The following is a 19,795-nucleotide window of genomic DNA, read 5'->3' as shown; positions in this document are numbered from 1 at the left end:
ATTAGACCCAAGAAAAATGCAAATCAAAACAATAAGATACCAACTTCACACCTACTAGGATGGCTATTCTCAAAATAATGGAGTGCTGGCAATGGTGTGGAGAAATTGGAACCTTTGACCTCTGCTGGTGGGAATATAAGATGGTGCAGCTGCTGCGGAAAACAATCTGGTGGTTCCTCAAAAGCTCATAGATAGACTCACCATATGACCCATCAACTCCACTCATAGTAGGTACCCCAAGAACTGAAAACATGTACTTACACAAATCCATGGACATCAATGTTTATAGAAGCACCATTCACAACAGCCAAAAGGTAGAAATAAACCTAATGTCTATCAACAGATGAACAGATAAAATGTGACATACACACAGAAAGGATATACCCTATCATAGCCATAAAAAAGAAAAATGTATTGATACATGCTGCAACATGGATGAACCTCAACAACATCATGCTCAGTGAAAGAGCCAGACATAAAAAGTCATATAGTATGATACCATCTACACGAAATATCCAGAATAGGTAAATCCACATAAACAGGAAGTAGGTTGGTAGGGGCTAGAGACTGGGATGAACAAGAAATGATGTTTAATCAGCATGGGATTTTTTTTGGGGGTGATGAAAATGTTTTGGAACTAGATTACGCAGTAGAATGTACTACATGTCATTGAATTGTACACAATAAAATAATTTTATATGAATTTCACCTCAATTAAAAATGTAAAAAGAAAAATCTAAGTCATGCAATCTTCTTCTTACTTCCTCTCTACATTTGATTCTTACAACTATGCTTCTTTCTTATTTAAGATTTTCTTCTTCCTAGACTTTCAGGGGGAGCTCTGGTAGCATAGTGGCTAAGGCACTCGACTGCTAATCAGAAGGCTGGCGGTTCAAACCCACCAGCCATTTCCCGGAAGGAAGATGGGGCAATCTACTTCCGTAGTGGTTGATACTGCCTCGGAAACCCAAGGAGGGGTCACTGTGAGTCGGGTCCAAGTTGACGGCACATAACAACAACAACAACAGACTTTCAGGACCCCAATCTTTTATATAGCTGTTTGCTTTGTGAATTTTGCTTCTCATTCTTCATCTCGAATTTCATCAATCCACAGCTTACATTAATATGTATCTACTGACAATCACCAAAACTGTATATAAACAACAAACCATTTTCCAGAAATCCATTGCCATATACATAACTGAGTCTTGAGCTTTTATAAGGATACTCTACAAGCATATTCAAAAAATGAACCCATCATCAATATGTCAAATTTCTTTTCTCACTCAACAACTATTTTCAAAATGGTACACTGACTCTTACATACAGCAATTTGAGAGGCATTTTTGAGTCCTTTCTGAACCAAAGATCCTTAATATGTTATTGTCTTAGTTTGTGAAAGAAGCCCCCCCTTTTCTATTTCTACCATAATTTTCAGCCTTAATTTCTAATTTGGACTGCTGGAATTTTAAAATCTCCTAGTGATCTCAGCTTTCAGTATGCCCTACCAATGCTTAATTCATTATTTACACTTTTCTTCCTAAAACAGTAAGTGAATTATGCCAGGTCAACTTTCTCCTTAGGACATCAATGAAACCCTTTCTGAATCGCCCAGTTTCTCAAAAATACCATTTTCCCCCCTCTATCTTTGTACATACTATTTCCTATCTTTCCTATCTCTCTTTCCCTCACCCAAGTCCTAAACATAACACATAAAAACTGAGTAGTGTAGAGAGTTGACTGGTTAGAGACCTCTTTGTCACTTTAAACTTAAAACTGGTATTTCTTTCAAGGGTTATTTTCAAACTGAGTTAAATACCACTTAGCACAACTTATTTTATATATATATATATAGACATATATACATACACTAATATAAAAAGAGAGAGCAGTCAGTGGTGGTTCAGTAATAGAATTCTTGCCTTCCATGTAGAAGACTGAAGTTCAGGTCCCAAACAATGCTCCTCTCAAAAGTATACCCACCATATCTATAAAGTGGAAGCTTGTATGTCACTAGATGCTGAACAGGTTTCAATGGAGCTTCCAGACTAAGATAAATTAGGAACAAAGGCATCATAATAATAATCTACTTTAGAAAATCTGCCAATGAAAACTCTAATCATAATGATCCAATCTCATTATGCATGGGGTCACCATGAGTCAAAACTAACTTGATAGCAGCTAACAACCATACAAACAAAAAGGAGCATCTGCTTCCACCAGGATTATCTGCTATACAAATTGACCTCTCACTTGAAACATTAAAAAACAGAAAATTGTATGAAAGAACAGTTTTCACACAATGAGTATTAACAAGCAGTTTTCAAACACTGAATAACTATGATCTTGGAGCAGTCTGGCAGTTTCTCAAAAGGTTAAACATACAGTTACCATATGAGGCAGCCATTCAACTCCTAGGTAGATAACCAACCAACCAACCAACTCCACTGCCACTGAGTTGATTCTGACTCATAGAGACCACACAAGATAAGAGTAAAACTGCCTCACAGGGTTTCCAAGGTTGTAAATATTAATGGAAGCACACTATCCATCTTTCTCCCAGAGAGGCCTTGGAGGCTTGAGCTGCTGATCTTCTGATTAATAACTAGATACTTAATCACTGTGCCCATGTCAGCACCCCTACAATTAACTATTCCCAAAGGATTTGGCCTTTGGCCTTGGGTCCTAAAAGATAACTGTGGTAGTTAAATCTGTATGTCAACTTGGTTGGGCCTGGTTCAGTGGCTATGCAGCTGGTGGTAGTTATTCCCTGTGATGAGACTGGCAATCAACTCCATGGTGGGATCTACCACAAGCAGGTGAGTAGCTGCTTTGGGGATGTATTCTGCTTCCTATATGTAAGAAACAGCTTTGAGAATGGTCTCTAGCTTATAGCATCTTGAACTCTGCATGTAGCTGGGTTGTTATTCAGCAGCCTGCCATGCTCTACTGACCATGGGGCTTTTAATGGACTTAAATTAATGGCATGCCATGTGGTTTGGTAACACTAGCACTGCACCACTTTATTTGTTGACCTTGGACTTGTTAGCCCCAGCAGCCAGTAGCTGCCTAAGTGAAGAGATGCCTCTTCAGTGGACCAGGAGCAAGAGACAGAGCTGAAGCCCAAGGTTGAGGGGCTTTCACACAGCCCTTAGAGCCTGGCACTTTGAACTCAGACTTCTAGCCTCCTGAACCGTAAGAAAATAAACTCCTGTTTGTTCAAGCCATCCTATTTGTGGTATATTCCTGTCAGAGTGGCACTAGGTAACCAGAACAATAACCTATTAAACCTCAGAACTTCTCCAATGACTGAAGTGTCTTTATCTATGGAGGTTCCAGACCACATTTACCTAATAGGTTATGCTAATGAAGTGACTCTTCAGTGGGAACTTAGCAGGCCAGAAAGACCCACCATGTGGCATATAAAGCCTGATCCTCACAGAAGGGAGGCTTGTAAATGGGTTCAACCATGTGGGCAACGATGTCTATGTAATGACACTCCAATATAAAAGCTCTAGACACTTTCTCTCCATGAGATTCCTGATTGGTGAAAGACATCAATACTTGGGAGGGTCACACATGCCTTTTCTAGGATGAAAACTCCATCTTGGGATCCTCTTAGATCTTGTCCTATGCATCTGTTTGTTTGTATTCTTTTTGTTATAGTCCATTGCTGCTGAGTTGAATATGACTCATGTTGTTGTTATGTGTTGTGGAGTTCGACCTGACTCATAGTGACTCCTCCTTGGGTTTCCGAGGCAGTACCCACCAGCCACTCCTTGGAAGTAAGGTTGGGCAATCCTACTTCTGTAGTGATACTGCCTCGGAAACCCAAGGAGGGGTCGCTATGAGTCAGGGCTGACTCGACGGCACATAACAACAACAACAACAACATCACTATGGAAATAGATTGCCCAACCTTCCTTCTGAGGCATGGCTGGTGGATTTGAACTGCCAGCCTTCTGGTTAGCAGTCAAGTGCCTTAGGCACTATGCTACCAGAGCTCCTGAATATGACTCGCAGTGACTCTACATGACAGACTAGAACTGCCTCACAGACTTTCTAAGGTTGAAAATGTTTAGGAAAGCAGATTGCCACATCTTTCTCTCATGGAACTGATGATGGTTTTCAACTTCCAACATTTTGTTTAGCAGCCAAACACATAACCACTGAGCCACTAGAGCTCTACTCTTTAAATTACAATCCTAAGTGTAGCACTCTCCTGAGTCACAGTTGTTCTGTGACTCATTCTAGCAATTTATCAAACATTGGAAGAATGTATTATGAAGTTTAAAATATATTGTAAAATTAAAATATGTAACAATAAAAAAAGGAATGTTGTTTTTATTAGGTGCTGTCAAGTCAGCTCCAACTCACCATGACCCTATCTATGTACAACAGAATGAAATAATGCCCAGTCCTGTACCATCCTTATTATCCTTGCTATACTGGAGCCTATCACTGCAGCCATTGTGTCAATACATCTTCTTGAGGGTCTTCCCTTTTTTGCTGACCCTCCGCTTTACCAAGCATGATATCCTTCTCCAGAGAATGGTCCTTTCAAAATGACGAAAGAAGGTGAGACAAAATCTGGCAATTCTCACTTCCAAGGAACATTCAAGCTTCACTTCTTCCAGGACAGATTTGTTTGCTCTTGTGGCAGTTCATGGTATTTTCAGTATTCTTCACCAACACCACAACTTAGAAGCATTAACTCTTCTTTGGTCTTTCTTATTCACTGTCCAGCTTTCACATGCATATGGGGCTACTGAAAATACCATGGCTTGGGTTAGGTGCACCTTAGTTTTCCAAGAGACATCCTTGCTCTTCAGCACTTTAAAGGTCTTTTGCAGAACATTTGCCCAGTGCAATACGTCATCTGATTTCTTGACTGCTGCTTTTATTGGTGGTGTAGTGCCTAAAGCATCTGACTGCTAACAAGAAGGTTGGCAGTTCAAACCTACCAGTTGCTCTGCAGAAGGAAGACGGGGCAATCTACTTCTGTAAAGATTTACTGCACCAGAAACCCAGTGAGGGTCTCTATGAGTTGGAATTGACTTGATGGCAATGTTTGGTTTTGGGTTTTGGCTTCCATTGGTGTTGATGGTGGAACCAAGTAATATGAAATCTTTGACATCTTTTCTCCATTTACCATGATGCTGCTTACTGGCCCCAAACCAAAAACCAAACTCACTGCCACCGAGTCGGATCTGACTCATAGTGACCCCTCCTTGGGTTTCCGAAGCAGTATCACTATGGAAGTAGATTTCCTAATGCTCCTTCCAAGGAGTGGTTGGTGGGTTTGAACTGCCAGCCTTCTGTTTAGCAAATACCTTAGGCACTGTACCACCAGAGCTCCTCTTTGTTGGCCCAGGTGTGAGGATTTTCATTTTCTTTATGTTGAGGTATAATCTATATGGCTGACTGTAGTGAGTAATCTTCATCAGTAACTGCTTCAAGTCATCTTCACAAGCAAGGTTGTGTCATCTGCATATCACAGGCTGTTAATGAATCTTCCTCCAATCCTCATGCTGTGTTCTTCCTCTTCATATATAGTCCAGCTTCTTGGATTATTTGTCCAGCATACACACTGAATAAGTATAATGAAAGGATACAATGCTGGCACACCCCCTCCTGACTTTAAACCATGTGGTATTCCCTTGTTCTGTTCAAGTAACAGCCTTGTGGTCTTATGTACAGGTTCCTGATGAGCACAGTTAAGTGTTCTGGAATTCCCATTCTTCTCAATGTTATCCATAATTTGTTATGATTCAGTCAAATGCTTTTGCACAGTCAATAAAACACAAGTAAACATCTTTCTGGTACTCTTTGCTTTCAGCCAAGATCCATCTGACATCAGCAATGATATCCCTTGTCCCACATCCTCTTCTGAATCTAGCGTGCATTTCTGGAAGTCCCTTCTCAATATATTGTTGCAACCATTTTTTAATTATCTTCAGCAAAATTTTATTTACATGTGATATTAATGATACTCTTCAGTAATTTCCACATCCTGTGGGATCACTTTTCTTTGGAAATAGGTACAGTTATGGATCTCTTCCAGTCAGTTGGCCCAGTAGCAATCTTCCAAATTTTTTGGCACAGATGAGTAAGTGCCTCCAGCATGCATCCACTTGCTGAAACATCTCAATGGATACTCCATCAATACCTGGAGCCTTGTTCTTCCCCAATTCCTTTAGTGCAGCTTCAACTTCTTCCTTCAATACCATTGGTTCTTGATCATATGCCACCTCCAGAAAAGGATGAACATCAACCAATTCTTTTTGGAAGAGTGACTCTATATTACTTCCATCTTCTTTTGATGTTTCCCGCATCATTCAATATTTTGCCCATAGAATCTTTGAATATTGCAAGTTTAAGCTAAATTTTTTTCTCCAGTTCTTTTAGCTTGATAAATGCTGAGTGTGTTCCTCCCTTCTGGTTTCCTAACTCCAGGTCTTTGCACATTTCATTATAAGAACTGACTTTGTCTTCTCAAGCTGCTCTTTGAAATTTTCTGTTCAGCTCTTTTATCTTGTTATTTCTTCCATTTGCTTTAGCTACTCTCCATTCAAGAGCAAGTTTCAGGTCTCTTCTAACATCCAATTTGGTCTTTTCTTCCTTTCCCATCTTTTCAATAACCTTTTACTTTCAGCATGTATGCTGTTCTTGATGTCATCCCACAATTTTCTGGTTTTTGGTCACTGGTGTTCAATGTGTCAAATCTATTCTTCAGATGGTCTCTAAATTCAGATGGGATATAATCAAGGTCCTATTTTGGCTCTCGTGGACTTGTTTTAAGTCTCTTAAGCTTCTACTTGAACTTGCATATGAGCAACTGTTAGTTTCTTCCATAGTCAGCTCCTGACCTTGTTTTGGCTGAAGATACTGAGCTTCTCCATGGCCTTTTTCAACAGATGTAGTCGATCTAATTCCTGTGTATTCAATCTGGTGAGGGTCACATGTATAGCCATCATTTATGTTGTTGCAAAAAGTTATTTGCAACGAATAAGTTGTTGGTCTTGCAAAATTCTATTATGTGACCTCCAAAGTCATTTCTATCACCAAGGCCATATTTTCCAAATACTGGTGATTCTTCTTTCTTTCCAGCGTTCACACTGTAATCACCAGTAATAATGAATACAACTTGATTGCATATTCAGTCAATTTCAGACTGCAGAAGTTGGTAAAAATCTTCAATTTTCCTATTTTTGGCTTTAGTGGTTGGCACATGAATTCGACCAATAGTAGTATTAACTGGTCTTCCTTGTAGAGGTATGGATATTATCCTATCACTGACAGCAGTGTACTTCAGGATAGACCTTGAAACATTTTTGTGACAATGAATGCCACGCTATTCCTCTTCAATTTGGCATTCCCGGCACAGTAGGTTTTACAATTGTCTGATTCAAAATGGCCAAAACCAGTTCATTTCAGCAAGAATAGGAGGGGGAAAAGTAGATTCCTACTGTAAAAAAAGTCAAGAAACCAAACAAAACAGAGGGGTAAATAAAGTACAATTCAATAAATTAGAAAATGAAACAAAAGACGAAAATCAGTAATACCAAAATCTGGTTCTCTGTAATGTTCAATAAAATTGATAAATTCCTAACCAGACTGCTGAAAGATGGTTAAAAAAAAAAAAAAAAGGAAAGAAGACACATACATTAATCAGGAAAGAAACAGAAGACATTACTAAAAATACCACATGCCAACTAAGATGAAATGGGCAAATTACTCAAGCAACCAATGCTCACCACTCAAAAAATAAATAAATAAAATTCTGAACTAAAATTTATTAAAGGAATTTAATCAATAAAATCTTTTTCATAATGAAAATTCCAGGTTCCAATAGTTTCATTGGTGAATTTTGTCAAAATTTAAGGAAGAAATATTACCAATTCTTTCAGAAAATAAACTATATCTACGATGCCTTGCCAAAGGGGCAAGGAGCCGCATCTTCTGACCTCCTCTAGCCCCACAAGAGGAAGAAAAAATCACTACCATCAGCTAAAGGCCTATTCCTGCAAGGCCAGACATGCTCCCTCCCCTCCAGCCCTTTCACCAACCCTGACACCAACCATTCCTTCCATGGTACCCATCACCTCTCTGCTGGGTTCAGTAATTCACTGCAGTGGCCACAAAGAACTCACAGATTATGGGGTTTATCAGGGAAGCAACAAGCTACAAATTCAATTTCAGGAGCAAAGTTAGTCTCTCTCAGAAGCCGGTTGTCTTTCTCAGCAGCCAGTCATCTCTCTCGGTCTCTTAGCAGCATGTCTCTCTCTCAGCAGTGCATCTCTCTTGTGTCTCTCTCTCAGCAGCATGTTTCTCTCACATCTCTCTTTCAGCAGCATGCTGTTCTAATGTCTCTCTCTCTCAGTGGCAAGGCTCAGTGACTCTCCTCCTGCCTCTAGGAGGGCTCCTTTTTGAGCCTGGCAGAGTGGCCAAAACCAACCAATCCCAACATCAGACTTCTATACACCTGAGAGAGAATGAACTTCCCAGAATATTGCTTTCAGCCACTCCAAAAGAAATATACTAGGTGGGTAACTTTAACAATCAGCTACTCATAGCAAAGAGGGAGTTAAAAAGACAATGGCTAGAAAAGCCATACCATGTAATTTACTACACTGCATGCCTGCTTTATTTTGATATGAAAACCAAAGATACTGCAAGAAAGGAAAACTACAGACCACTATCTGTTGGGAACAGATGCAGAAATCCTTAACATTTTGGCAAACTAAATCCAGCAGTTTTTTATAAAAAGGATAATACATTATGACTACGTGGGGTTTATCCCAGGAATAGAAGGTAAACTTAACATCTGAAAATCAGTCATATAAACAGGCTAACAAAGAACCATATAATCACCTCAACAGATGGAGAAAAACCATGTGCATAACCAACTCATCCTGGATGAGTCAGCAAACTTGTAATAGAAGGTACTTTCTCAATCTGATAAAGAGCATTCACAAAAAAACAACAGTTAGTATCATACTTAATGATTAAAGACTAGATATTTTCTCCCAAGGACTGGAAATAAGGCAAGGATGTTTGATCTCACAATGTCTACTGAGTACTATCTGAGGTCCTACTACTTCAAAAGACAAGAAAAAAATGAATACAGATTAGAAAGAAAGACATAAAATACTTTATTCACAGACGACATGACCATTATACAAAAACCTGAAGAATTTACTAAAAAAGCTACTTGAATGAATATGTGAGTTTCACAAGGTTGCAGGATACAAGGTCGTATGTTTTGCTATATACTAGGAATAAAGAACTAGAACATAAAATGAAAAAACAACATCTAGAAACATAAAATATCTATGGCTAAATATAACAAAATATGTTCAAGACCTATACACAGAAAACTACAGAATACTGTGGAGAGAAATAAATACAGCAATATACCACCTTCATAAATTACTTTGTAAAAATGTCAATTCTCCCAAAATCTATCTATAGAGTTAACATAACCCTAGTCAAAATTCTAGGCTTTTTTTTTTTTGGTAGGAAGGGACAAGCTATATGGACATACAAATCACCTAGAACAGTTCAGCAACTTAAAAAGAAAGCTGGAGCACTTTAACTGATAGAAGATTTACTACAATGGGAGTTAACAGAGTATCATGAAACAGATCCATATATATGGTCATTTCATTTTCGACAAAGCTGCCAAGGTAATATAATGGGAAAAGAACAGTCTTTTCAATAAATGGTACTGAAAACTTAGCCATATGCAAAAAAGTAAACCTTAATCCTTCCCTCATACTATACCCAAAAATTAAAGCTAAAACTTCTGGAAGAAAACAAAAAGGAAAAATTTTGGACTTATGTTAAGCAAAGATTTCTCAGCTGGAAAATAGAACACATGAACCATAAAATAAAAAAATGACAAATTTTCATAAAAATTAAAAACTTTGGTTCATCAAAAGACTTATAATAAAGTAAAATACAACCCATGGATTGAGATAAAATATTTGATACTTGTATCCAGAGTGCATTAAAAAAAAGAAAACCTCTTACAACTCAGTAACAAGAAGACAAAGAATGTCACAAGACACACCAATGCCCACTAAACTCATGAAAGTATGTGTAACATCATTAGCTATTAAAGATATGCAAATTATGAGATACCACTACTCATCTGCTAAAATGCCTAAACTTAACAAGTCTTATAGGGACTTCCAGTAAGATGGAGAAATGGCAGACAAGTGACACGGACCTTCTTCAAAAAAGAAAAGAAAAACCAATTGTCAGAGATACAGAAGATAATCCTGGAGCCCTGAGCTTTGACAGGAACTATACAGAAGTGGAGGGAGCTCTGGTAGCATAGTGGCTAAGGTATTGACTGCTAACCAGAAGGCTGGCGGTTCAAACCCACCAGCCACTCCTCGGAAGGAAGGTTGGGCAATCTATTTCTATAGTGATACTGCCTCAGAAATCCAAAGAGGGGTCACTATGAGTCAGGTCCAACTCGATGGCACATAACAACATACAGAAGTGGATAAGGCACCAACAAGTGGAAAAACCAGAATGAAAACAGTGAGTACAGAGACGGTCAGAGCTGCGGACTGTCCACTACTCTGACAGGACAAACAGCCTGAATATTTCCAAGTGGTGTTGGGACCTGAGAATTGATCTAAATATCAGCCCTGGCTACCAAGGATGCAGTGACGAATGCGCTGGTGGCCTATGACTAGGAAGAGAAACAGCAAGGAGGGAAACAACCTGAGCTATTGACTTCCCACTGTCCAGAGGGAGCAGCCATTTTGAATCTTAAAGTGATAGCATTCTCATTCGGATTCCAGGGACCTAATAGGCTGTTTTGCAAAGGTTGGCAGGGACATATGAGAGGCTGACAACAGGAAAGGAGACAAGTGGTGAGTGTGTAAGTGCTCTCAACTAGCAAATAGAGGAGCACAGTACCCTGCTTGCGTAGATAACATACAAAGAAAACAAAAGTCATGGTAAGTCACTCCAACATACAATCTACAATCACCAATTAAATATAAACACAAAAACGTCACAATGCCTTGGACACCACAGAGCATCACAGTCCACACAGCATCACAGTCCACACAAGAAGCAAGATAAAGCAGAAGAAATAAGGGACCAGGATACAGATCCAAATCACATCCTGAGGAAGACACAGCATTAGAACTCCCTGATAAGGAATTCAAAAGAATTATATTTAGGTAGCTTCAACGAATTGAGACAGATCAAGGAAAACACAGACAAAAACCTAGAAGAATTCTGGAAGACAATACAAGAATAAAATGGCAAAATAAATGAAAAATTAGAAATGATGCAAAATTTTCACACAGAAATCCAGAAGATTAATACTAAATTTTCAGAAATAGATAAAAACATTGAATGGGCAAAGGAGCAGAACTGAATCTATGGAAGACAGAATTAGGGAGAGTGAAGGCAAATACCTGAACACTTCTTTGGAAAGGGATAAATCAGAAAAAAAGATCAAAACAAAATGAAGAAATCCTAAGGTTCATGTGGGATACCACCAAAAGGAATAACCTATGTGTAATCGGAATTCCAGAACAGGAAGAGACAAAACCACAGAGAAAATTGTTCAAGATTTGTTGGACAAGAATTTTCCTGGTGTGATGAAAGATGAGAATATATTCATTCAGGAAGTCCAACGAACCCCAAACAGGATAGATCCCAAAAGAAAATCACCCAGACATATCATCATCAAACTTACCAAAACCAAAGACAAAGAAAGAATCATGAGAACAGCATGGGAAAAACAAAAAGGGGCAACAAATAAGACTAAGCTTGGATTTCTTGGCAGAAATCATGCAGGTGAGAAGACAATGGGATGGTATATGTAAAACCCTGAAAGAGAAAAATTTCCAACCAAGAATTATGTACCCAGAAAAACTGTCCCTCAAATATGATGGTGAAATTAGGACATTTCCAGATAAGCAGAAATTAAACGAATTTGTTCAAACCAGACCAAGCTTACAAGAGATGCTAAAGTCCCCTTTGGACAGAGAACCAACAGTCAACAACAACTGACCATTAACACACATGATGATATAACCCAGAAACCAACCCAGCTATGGAAGTAGCCAGACAGAGTAAATAAGCCTACAAGATTGTAAACAGGGAACCAGAGACATCAATTGACAAATGAGGACAACTACAAACCAAAAAGAGGGAAAAAACTGTGTTGTTACGGAATTTCTAGATGGTAGGGAAGTAAAGACAACTACAAGATAGAACGGACTGTTCTAAACTTGGGAAAACTATAAATCACAGGGTAACCTCAAAGAAAAATGATAAACCTTCACATCAAAAAAGAAGACCAGCATAAATATTCACAAATATTAAAACAATAGCAATGAAGGAAGTGAGAACATGAATCATAAACAAAACGAGCTCAGCATAGAAAATTATATGGAAGAAATCAACACCATGATTAAGCACATAACAAAAATGACAGCAACAAATTCAGATCTGCCAATAATTACATATCTGTCATGGGACTTATCTCTAAGATTTATAGCAGAAGAATGGATGACCAAACTATGGTACATACACATAATGGAATGCTATGCAGCACTAAAGAATAATATAGAGTCTGCAAAACACAACATAATATGGATAAACTTGGAGGACATTTTGCTGAGTGAAATAAGTCAATCACAGAAGGACAAATATAGTATTAGTTCGTTGTTGTGGAGGGTCTAGGAAAGGTTTATACATGCGGGGAAACTTTCTTTGTTGGTAGCCAGGAGTGGAAGGGGAAGGGAGGGGAGGGAACAGTGCAAAAAAAGAAAAAAAATTGCATTGACCCATGTCACTTTAGTTTTGTGTATTTTACTATACATAAATTATATTTCAATAAAATGCATTAAAAAAAACACTCTTCCAATACCAAGTATTTGAAAGAATATGGAATAAGTGGACTCCTCATGAATTGCTGGTGAAAATGCAAAATGCAAAAGTTTGGAATTTTGTCATAAAATTAAATGATTATTTAATATATAATCTGTAATTCCATTCTTAGGTATTAGCCAAAGCAAATGAAAATATATGTACGCAAAGGCTTGTGCAAAAAATATTCACAGTAACTCCGTGTATAACAGTAAAAATTTGTATCCATCCAAATGTACATTAATAGGAAAACAGATAAACTATGGTATTCCCATAGAATATAGTCTGTATTAAAAATAAGTAGTGATTCAGTGACATGAATAATCTCAAACACATTATGCTACGTGAAAGAAAACTGACAAAAAGACAGTATATCATATGATCCCATTTATATGAAATTATAGGAAAGACTAAACTATAGTGATAGAAGGCAAATCACTGGTTGTCAAGGGTTAGGAGCAGAGAGGATGAGATTTGGTGAAGTGAACCAAAGCACACTTTTTGAGGGTGATGGAAATGTTCTATATCTTGACTGTGGTGATAGTTACAAAACAATAATCCAAACCAAACCAATCCTACTGTCACTGAGTGAATTCCGACTCATAGCAACCCTAGAGGACAGAGTAGAACTGTCCCATAGGGTCTCCAAGGCTGTAAAAGTGTATGGAAGCAGATAGCTATATATTTCTCTGGAGGAGCAGCTGGTGGGTTCAAATCGTTGACCTTTTAGCTTGCAGCAGAATGTTTATCAAAACTCCTAAGGTATAATTAAAATTGGTTAATTTTATTATATGTTAAGTTCTATCAATAAAGCTAATTTTAAAAACTACGATAGCTTATGGTAAAGCCTGACCAAAGTAAATGAAGTCACTATCAAGAATTCAAGAGAAAAGGATGCTTGTACTGAAGAATTTGACATAAATAATTTCACAACAAAACAATGACCAAAAAACAAGTATATGATCACATAAATATGCATATAGGCATACAGATAAGTGAGTAAGTACAATGTACACATTATGTGTACAGAGAAGTATCTCTATGTACATGTAGGTGTAGATATATTTGCGCAGGCACATATATTCATAGAAGACACAATTGCAGTTACTACTCATACATAACCAAACATCTTGTGAGATTGGTTTTCTATGTTTGAAGGCTTAGGACCTTAGACTCATGGCAACTAAGTCATTTGGCATAATGTAGTTCACAGAGTTCATGCTCCACATCCTAATGAAGTGAGTAGCTTCCGGGCTCTTAAAAGCTTGTGAACGGCCATGTAAGATACAACTACCGGTCTCTATTCATCAAGAGCAAAAGATTAAGAAGGAACCAAAAATCTCAAAGAAACAAATCTACTGGGCAAAAAGCCTATAGCAGCCATGGCCTCATCTACCCTAAGACTAGAAGAACTAGAAGGTACCAGGCTACCACTCTGACTATTCAAATGAGGGTCACTCTAGATTGTCCTAGAAAGAACGGGAGAAAAATGTAAAACAAAATTCGAATTCTTAAGAAAGGCCAGACTTACTGGACCTGTTAAAACCAAAGGATTACCTGAGATTATCACCCTGAGATACACTTTAAAACTTGCATTGAAACTATCCTGAGATCACCTTCTACTGAAATAACAGAATGGCACATAAAATAAAAGGTATTACCTGTAACTACATTGCTCTACTAAAAAACTATCTATATGAGATCAAAAGGTCAACATTTACTCTAAAGCAAAGATGAGAAGATAAGGGGGTAGGGCAACTATAGTACTAGAATCAGAACAATCAGAACCCAATTGAAAATGCTGACACACTGTGAAAATTTTAACCAATGTCACTGAACAATTTGTATATAAATTGTCAAATGAGAACCTAATTTACTGTGTAAACTTTCACCAAAAACACAAAATATTATCTAAAGTAATAAAACAAAACAAAAATTACTGTAATTACCATAATACTTTCTTCAAGGTTGTTTAAATGTTGTCTTTAAACAAGAGCAATGATTCTAACAGTAATAAAACTACTGATCATTTCTAGTGTTATGCTAAAGGATTTGTAAACAGCAAAGTGTGACTGTAAAATTATGGGTATCTACAATATGTTTAGGAGCTCTGGTGGCATAGTGCCTAAGGCATTTGACTGCTAACCACAAGGCTGACAGTTCAAACCTAACAGCCACTCCTCGGAAGGAAGGTTAGGCAATCTACTTGTGTAGTGATACCACCTCAGAAACCCAAGGAGGGGTTGCTATGAGTAGAAATTGACTTGATGGCAGTAAGTTTGGGATTTTTTAGTACAATATGTTTACATTCCCAGAAGTTGAGTTCTCAAATACAAGATAGCTATGCATGTTCATGTGCAGAGTTCTAAACTGAACCCTGAAGGAACTCTGAATCTTTGCTAAAACTCCTCAGCAGTAATCAGTAATAAAAAATAATACACTACAGCAACAAAATAATTGGCTTTAATTTTCATATATCTATTCTTGTGTCTTAAAGTACTTCACAAAGCACTTAAACATATTACTTGTCAGTTGACCTAAACTAATTCAAATTCCATAAGAACTGGAGTAGATTTCATTTTATCTTACACTTGGAATTTATTCATTTTCCTCTAAACAAATCACTCAAACTATTATTAAAATACCCAAAAGTGGCAAATTTTTATTATAAAAATAAAAGTACAAAATGCTAATCCATTACTTTTCAATCACTCAATACCATTATTTTTTCTTTCTTGAATTTTATTGTGATTTGGGTAAAAGTTTACAGAACAAATTCATCTTCCATACAGTAGTTCACAAACACTTTGTCTCATGACACTATAATCCCCCACAATGAAACAGCTCCCCTCCCACTTCCTCCCCATAGCCACCTCTTCCTTGTGTCCTTCCCTCCCATGCACTCTTGCCCCCTGAGCTGTCTCCCTGTGCATACACAGCCCTTCTATTCTCCCATGATTGATCTCTTCAAGGAGTGTATTTACCTAATGTAAATGTTCAGTTTATATGCCTTGTCTTTTGTTTGGCTGGAAGCCATCAAAGTGGGTTCAATTCCAAACCTGAAGGGCAGCTAAGGGCCCACAGTCTCAGGGTTTTCACCAGGCTCTATCAGACCAGCAAACCTGGCGCCCCACCCCCATTTTTAAAAAATGATTTTGCGTTTTAAGGACATGATTTTTTTAACTATTCAGTCATATCCTAATTATATTACTACAAAAAATGAGAATTCTTTAAACCCAAAGCAAGAAGTTATTATTTTAAGAATGTTTGCATTTCTATAATGAAAAAATGGATAGAAATATAGATAGGTCTGGAGCAAAGAATGGTGAAGAAAATCAAAGGCACATGGCAACCATTAGGCCCAAGGACTAATTAACCACATGAACCTCAGCCTCCAGGACCGTAAGATCAGAAGAACAAGATGTACCCAGCGACCATCACCAACTGCTCTGAAAAAGATCACATTGGTAGGTCCTGGATGGAGGGAAAGAAAAATATAGAACTAAACTCAAAACCATAAAAAACACCAGGCTTCCCGGTAGATAGAGACTGGTGGAATCCCCATCACTAGGGTCCTTCCTTAGTCATCCTTTGGACCTGGAACTGAGCTCACTTCCGTAACTCAATTTTCAATCAAACAACAGACAGGTCTAGAAAATGAACAATAACTCTGGGAAGGTACACATTCCTTACAACAATCAACGTTTTGAGACCAAAAGGGCAGCATTTGCCTAAGAACAAAGTTCAGAAGGCAGGAAAGGTTAGGAGTTAAGTAGGAATGGAAATGAAAAACATAGGGAAGAAGTGAGAGGAGTGATGGTACATTCAGGGGATTGCAATCAGTGACATGAAACAAAACGTGTGAATTGTTGAATGGAACAGTGATTTGCTCTGTAAACTTTCACCCAAATCACAATAAAAATGTTGTTTTCTTATAAATAAATAAATAAAAACAAAAGAAATATTGATTGACAAGAATTTGGCTACAAATACTTTTCAAATATTTGTTGAAAGAAAAAATTAAGGTTATATGCCAAAGTAGGCTCTATGAATTATCACTCATCAACCAGAAGGGATAAGAAATATGTAACTATAATACTAGTGTGTAACAGGCATTTCTCAATATTCTACCCTCTTATTACAACTGTGCTAAAATTAACTACTGAAAATCATAATTTCTCACCAAAAAGACAATCCAATGTGTACAGAACTTAGCTGATAATTATACTAAAGGGTAAGGTATCTAAGTAAAGATGAGCATAATTTTTTAGATAGGCTATGGGCATCTTGTTATGTGCTGTAGAGTTGGTCTCATAGTGACCCCTCCTTGGGTTTCCGAGGCAGTATCACTACGGAAGTAGATTGCCCAACCTTCCTTCCGAGGAGTGGCTAGTGGGTTTGAACCATCAGCCTCCTGGTTAGCAGTCAAATGCCTTAGGCACTACATTACCAGAGCTCCTACAGGTATCTCAGCTTCTCTTAAAAACAAACCAAAAGAATCCTTGTATATAAATAGGAATTAAGAACAAATAAAGCTAAAATCAACTGGCTCATGTTTTTAAAGCATTAAATTTTGTAGTCCATTCAATCACTAAGATTTCATAGTTCATTTCATATTGTTCATTTTAAACACACTCTTGAACACGATAACCTTCTGCCTCTATTCTCTACCTCTGACTAGATCAATCCTAATATACTAGTTTACAGTGAACAGAATAAATATAAGAACAAGCTTGTTTTTAAAATAGTGAGGCCATCTATATACTCCTTAAAAATATGAAAGAAAAATTCCTGTGTAAAATGCCTAATACAAAGAAAACAGTATTAGGCTTAGGAAATATGAAAATTTCAGACTGTTAATTCAAATCCTAACTACCTCTCGATTAATAGTAGCATAACTTCAAAGTCAAGCCAGAATAAGCTAAGTTTAACATTTTAGCATTTGATTTAATCACTTATTAAGTTCAAAAAGAAGTCAAACAAACTGTACACTCGGGACTATAGTCACAGGGGACATCAAGCTTAATTGGCATAATATACTACACAAAAACATTTTTCCACATCTTACTTTGGCAAGTAATGACTAGAATCTTAAAAAGCTTGCAAGCAGCTATTTAGATCTAATGATGAGTCAGTCTCTCCTCATCCAGAGCAAAGAAGAATGAAGAAAACCAAAGATGCAGGGAGGGGAACAATTAGTCCAAGTGACTGGTATACCATGCAATTCTCAGCCTACATGACTGTAAGACCAGAAGAACTAGATGGTGCCAGCTACCACTGTCAACCACTTGGAGGGGGATCTATGTAGGATATCCCGGATAGAGTGAGAGAATAATGTGGAACAAAACTCAAAATCATCAAAAAAAAAAAAAAAAAGAATGGGGGGGGGCAGGTTTGTTGGTCTAACAGAGTCTGATGGAACCACTTAGACTATGGTCTCTAGTTGCCCTTCAGGTCTAAAACAGAACCCACTCTGGTGGCTTCCAGACAAACAAAAAACAGGCATATGAGTTCAACATTTATATTAGCTTGATACACTCCTTGGAGAGATCATTAACAGGAGAACAGAAAGGCTGTAGATGCACAGGGAGACAGCTCAGGGGACAGAAATGCATGAGAGGGAAGGACACAGCAAAGAGGTGGCTATGGGGAGGAAGTGGGAAGGGAGCTATTGCATATGGGAAATTGCATTCAATGTCATGAGACAAAGTGCACGTGAGCTGCTATATGGAAAGTCAATTTGTTCTGTAAACTTTTACTCAAATAACAGTAAAATTTTAAAAAAGGTCCAACAAATATAGTATTTGTCAAAAACAAAATTTTTTTCAATAATCAGCTAGTTACATATAAAGTTAATGGTAAACACAATCAATCCTGACAATGAAAACTATAAACCTCTTTCAAAATTTTAGCTGTAATGAAACACAAACATTTGAGAAACTGTTAATGTTGCATATATAAAATTTTAAATAAAATCTCTTGTAATGATACTTCCATCCTACCTGTATCTTCAATAAATTCCACACATTTTTCCACAAATAGTGGTATGGGCTTCTCTGTTGTAACCAGTTCCTGGAGAGGTATCCCAAAGTAATTACTTTCCCAATTTCTACGTGTTGGTGGATTGAAGCAATTCTTAGTTTTCTTTCTCTGGTACAAGAAAACATATTCAAATTAAACTATTAATTTCCTTCAGAATAATATTGGCATTCAACAATGTAAATATACATTTTGGATAAAAAATACACATCTAACCTGTAGTCCATCAATTTTGGATTCCTTAAATAAATTCTCCTAGAAGCAGCAAGGGCCAAAAAAAGTGAACAGAAATGACTGACTATGGGGAAAAAAGCGTTCCTTTTGGGAAATAACAGAAGATGACTGGGTAAGAAAGATCATTTTCCAATGCCAATACAAGGGACAAGCTGGGAGTAAGGGATAGCCAATTGAGTCTAATTTTGATTAATTTTATTTGGTCTTTAGGTAGGTCCAAGTCAGGTTCTGTATTTCCAAGAACATAATAAAGCACTGATTACATAAGAAAGCTATGTAACTACTCCGTAAACTTTAGTCTCATTATTTGTCCCTTATTTTCCACCCCATTTTCTTCCTATCTACTGACTCTCTAATAATAAGGTAATTTTCATAAGCAATGCACAAAACATTTTGCCAATAGTAAAGACCAAGATGAGGTAAGACTTTTCAGTTTAATCTCAATCTACCATCAGAGAGAAAATGGGTTCCTAATCAGAATTAGGGAGCTCTGGTAGCATAGTGGCTAAAGCACTTAACTGCTAACCAGAAGGCTGGTGGTTCAAATCCACCAGCCACTCCTCGGAAGGAAGGTTGGGCATTCCTACCTTCGTAGTGATACTGCCTCGGAAAC

The 19,795-nt window shown here is 37.5% G+C and overlaps 1 protein-coding gene across 1 annotated transcript in view; it reads right to left on the bottom strand.

Annotated features, from left to right (window-relative positions):
* Positions 1–19,795, bottom strand: part of ARHGAP5 (Rho GTPase activating protein 5) — a 67,235-nt gene that overhangs the window by 11,227 nt on the left and 36,213 nt on the right. Inside the window, exon 2 of the mRNA XM_007938530.2 lies at positions 18,912–19,059. Within this exon, the coding sequence (XP_007936721.1) occupies positions 18,912–19,059 (148 nt within the window). The remainder of the gene's footprint in view (positions 1–18,911; positions 19,060–19,795) is intronic.

Source organism: Orycteropus afer, unplaced genomic scaffold, assembly GCF_000298275.1.
Source record: "Orycteropus afer afer isolate SDZICR_OR568_19922 unplaced genomic scaffold, OryAfe1.0 scaffold00051, whole genome shotgun sequence".
NCBI lineage: Eukaryota > Metazoa > Chordata > Mammalia > Tubulidentata > Orycteropodidae > Orycteropus > Orycteropus afer.
The sequence above is the reverse complement of the archived record's forward strand: the minus strand, read 5'-3'. Positions and strand labels throughout refer to the sequence as shown.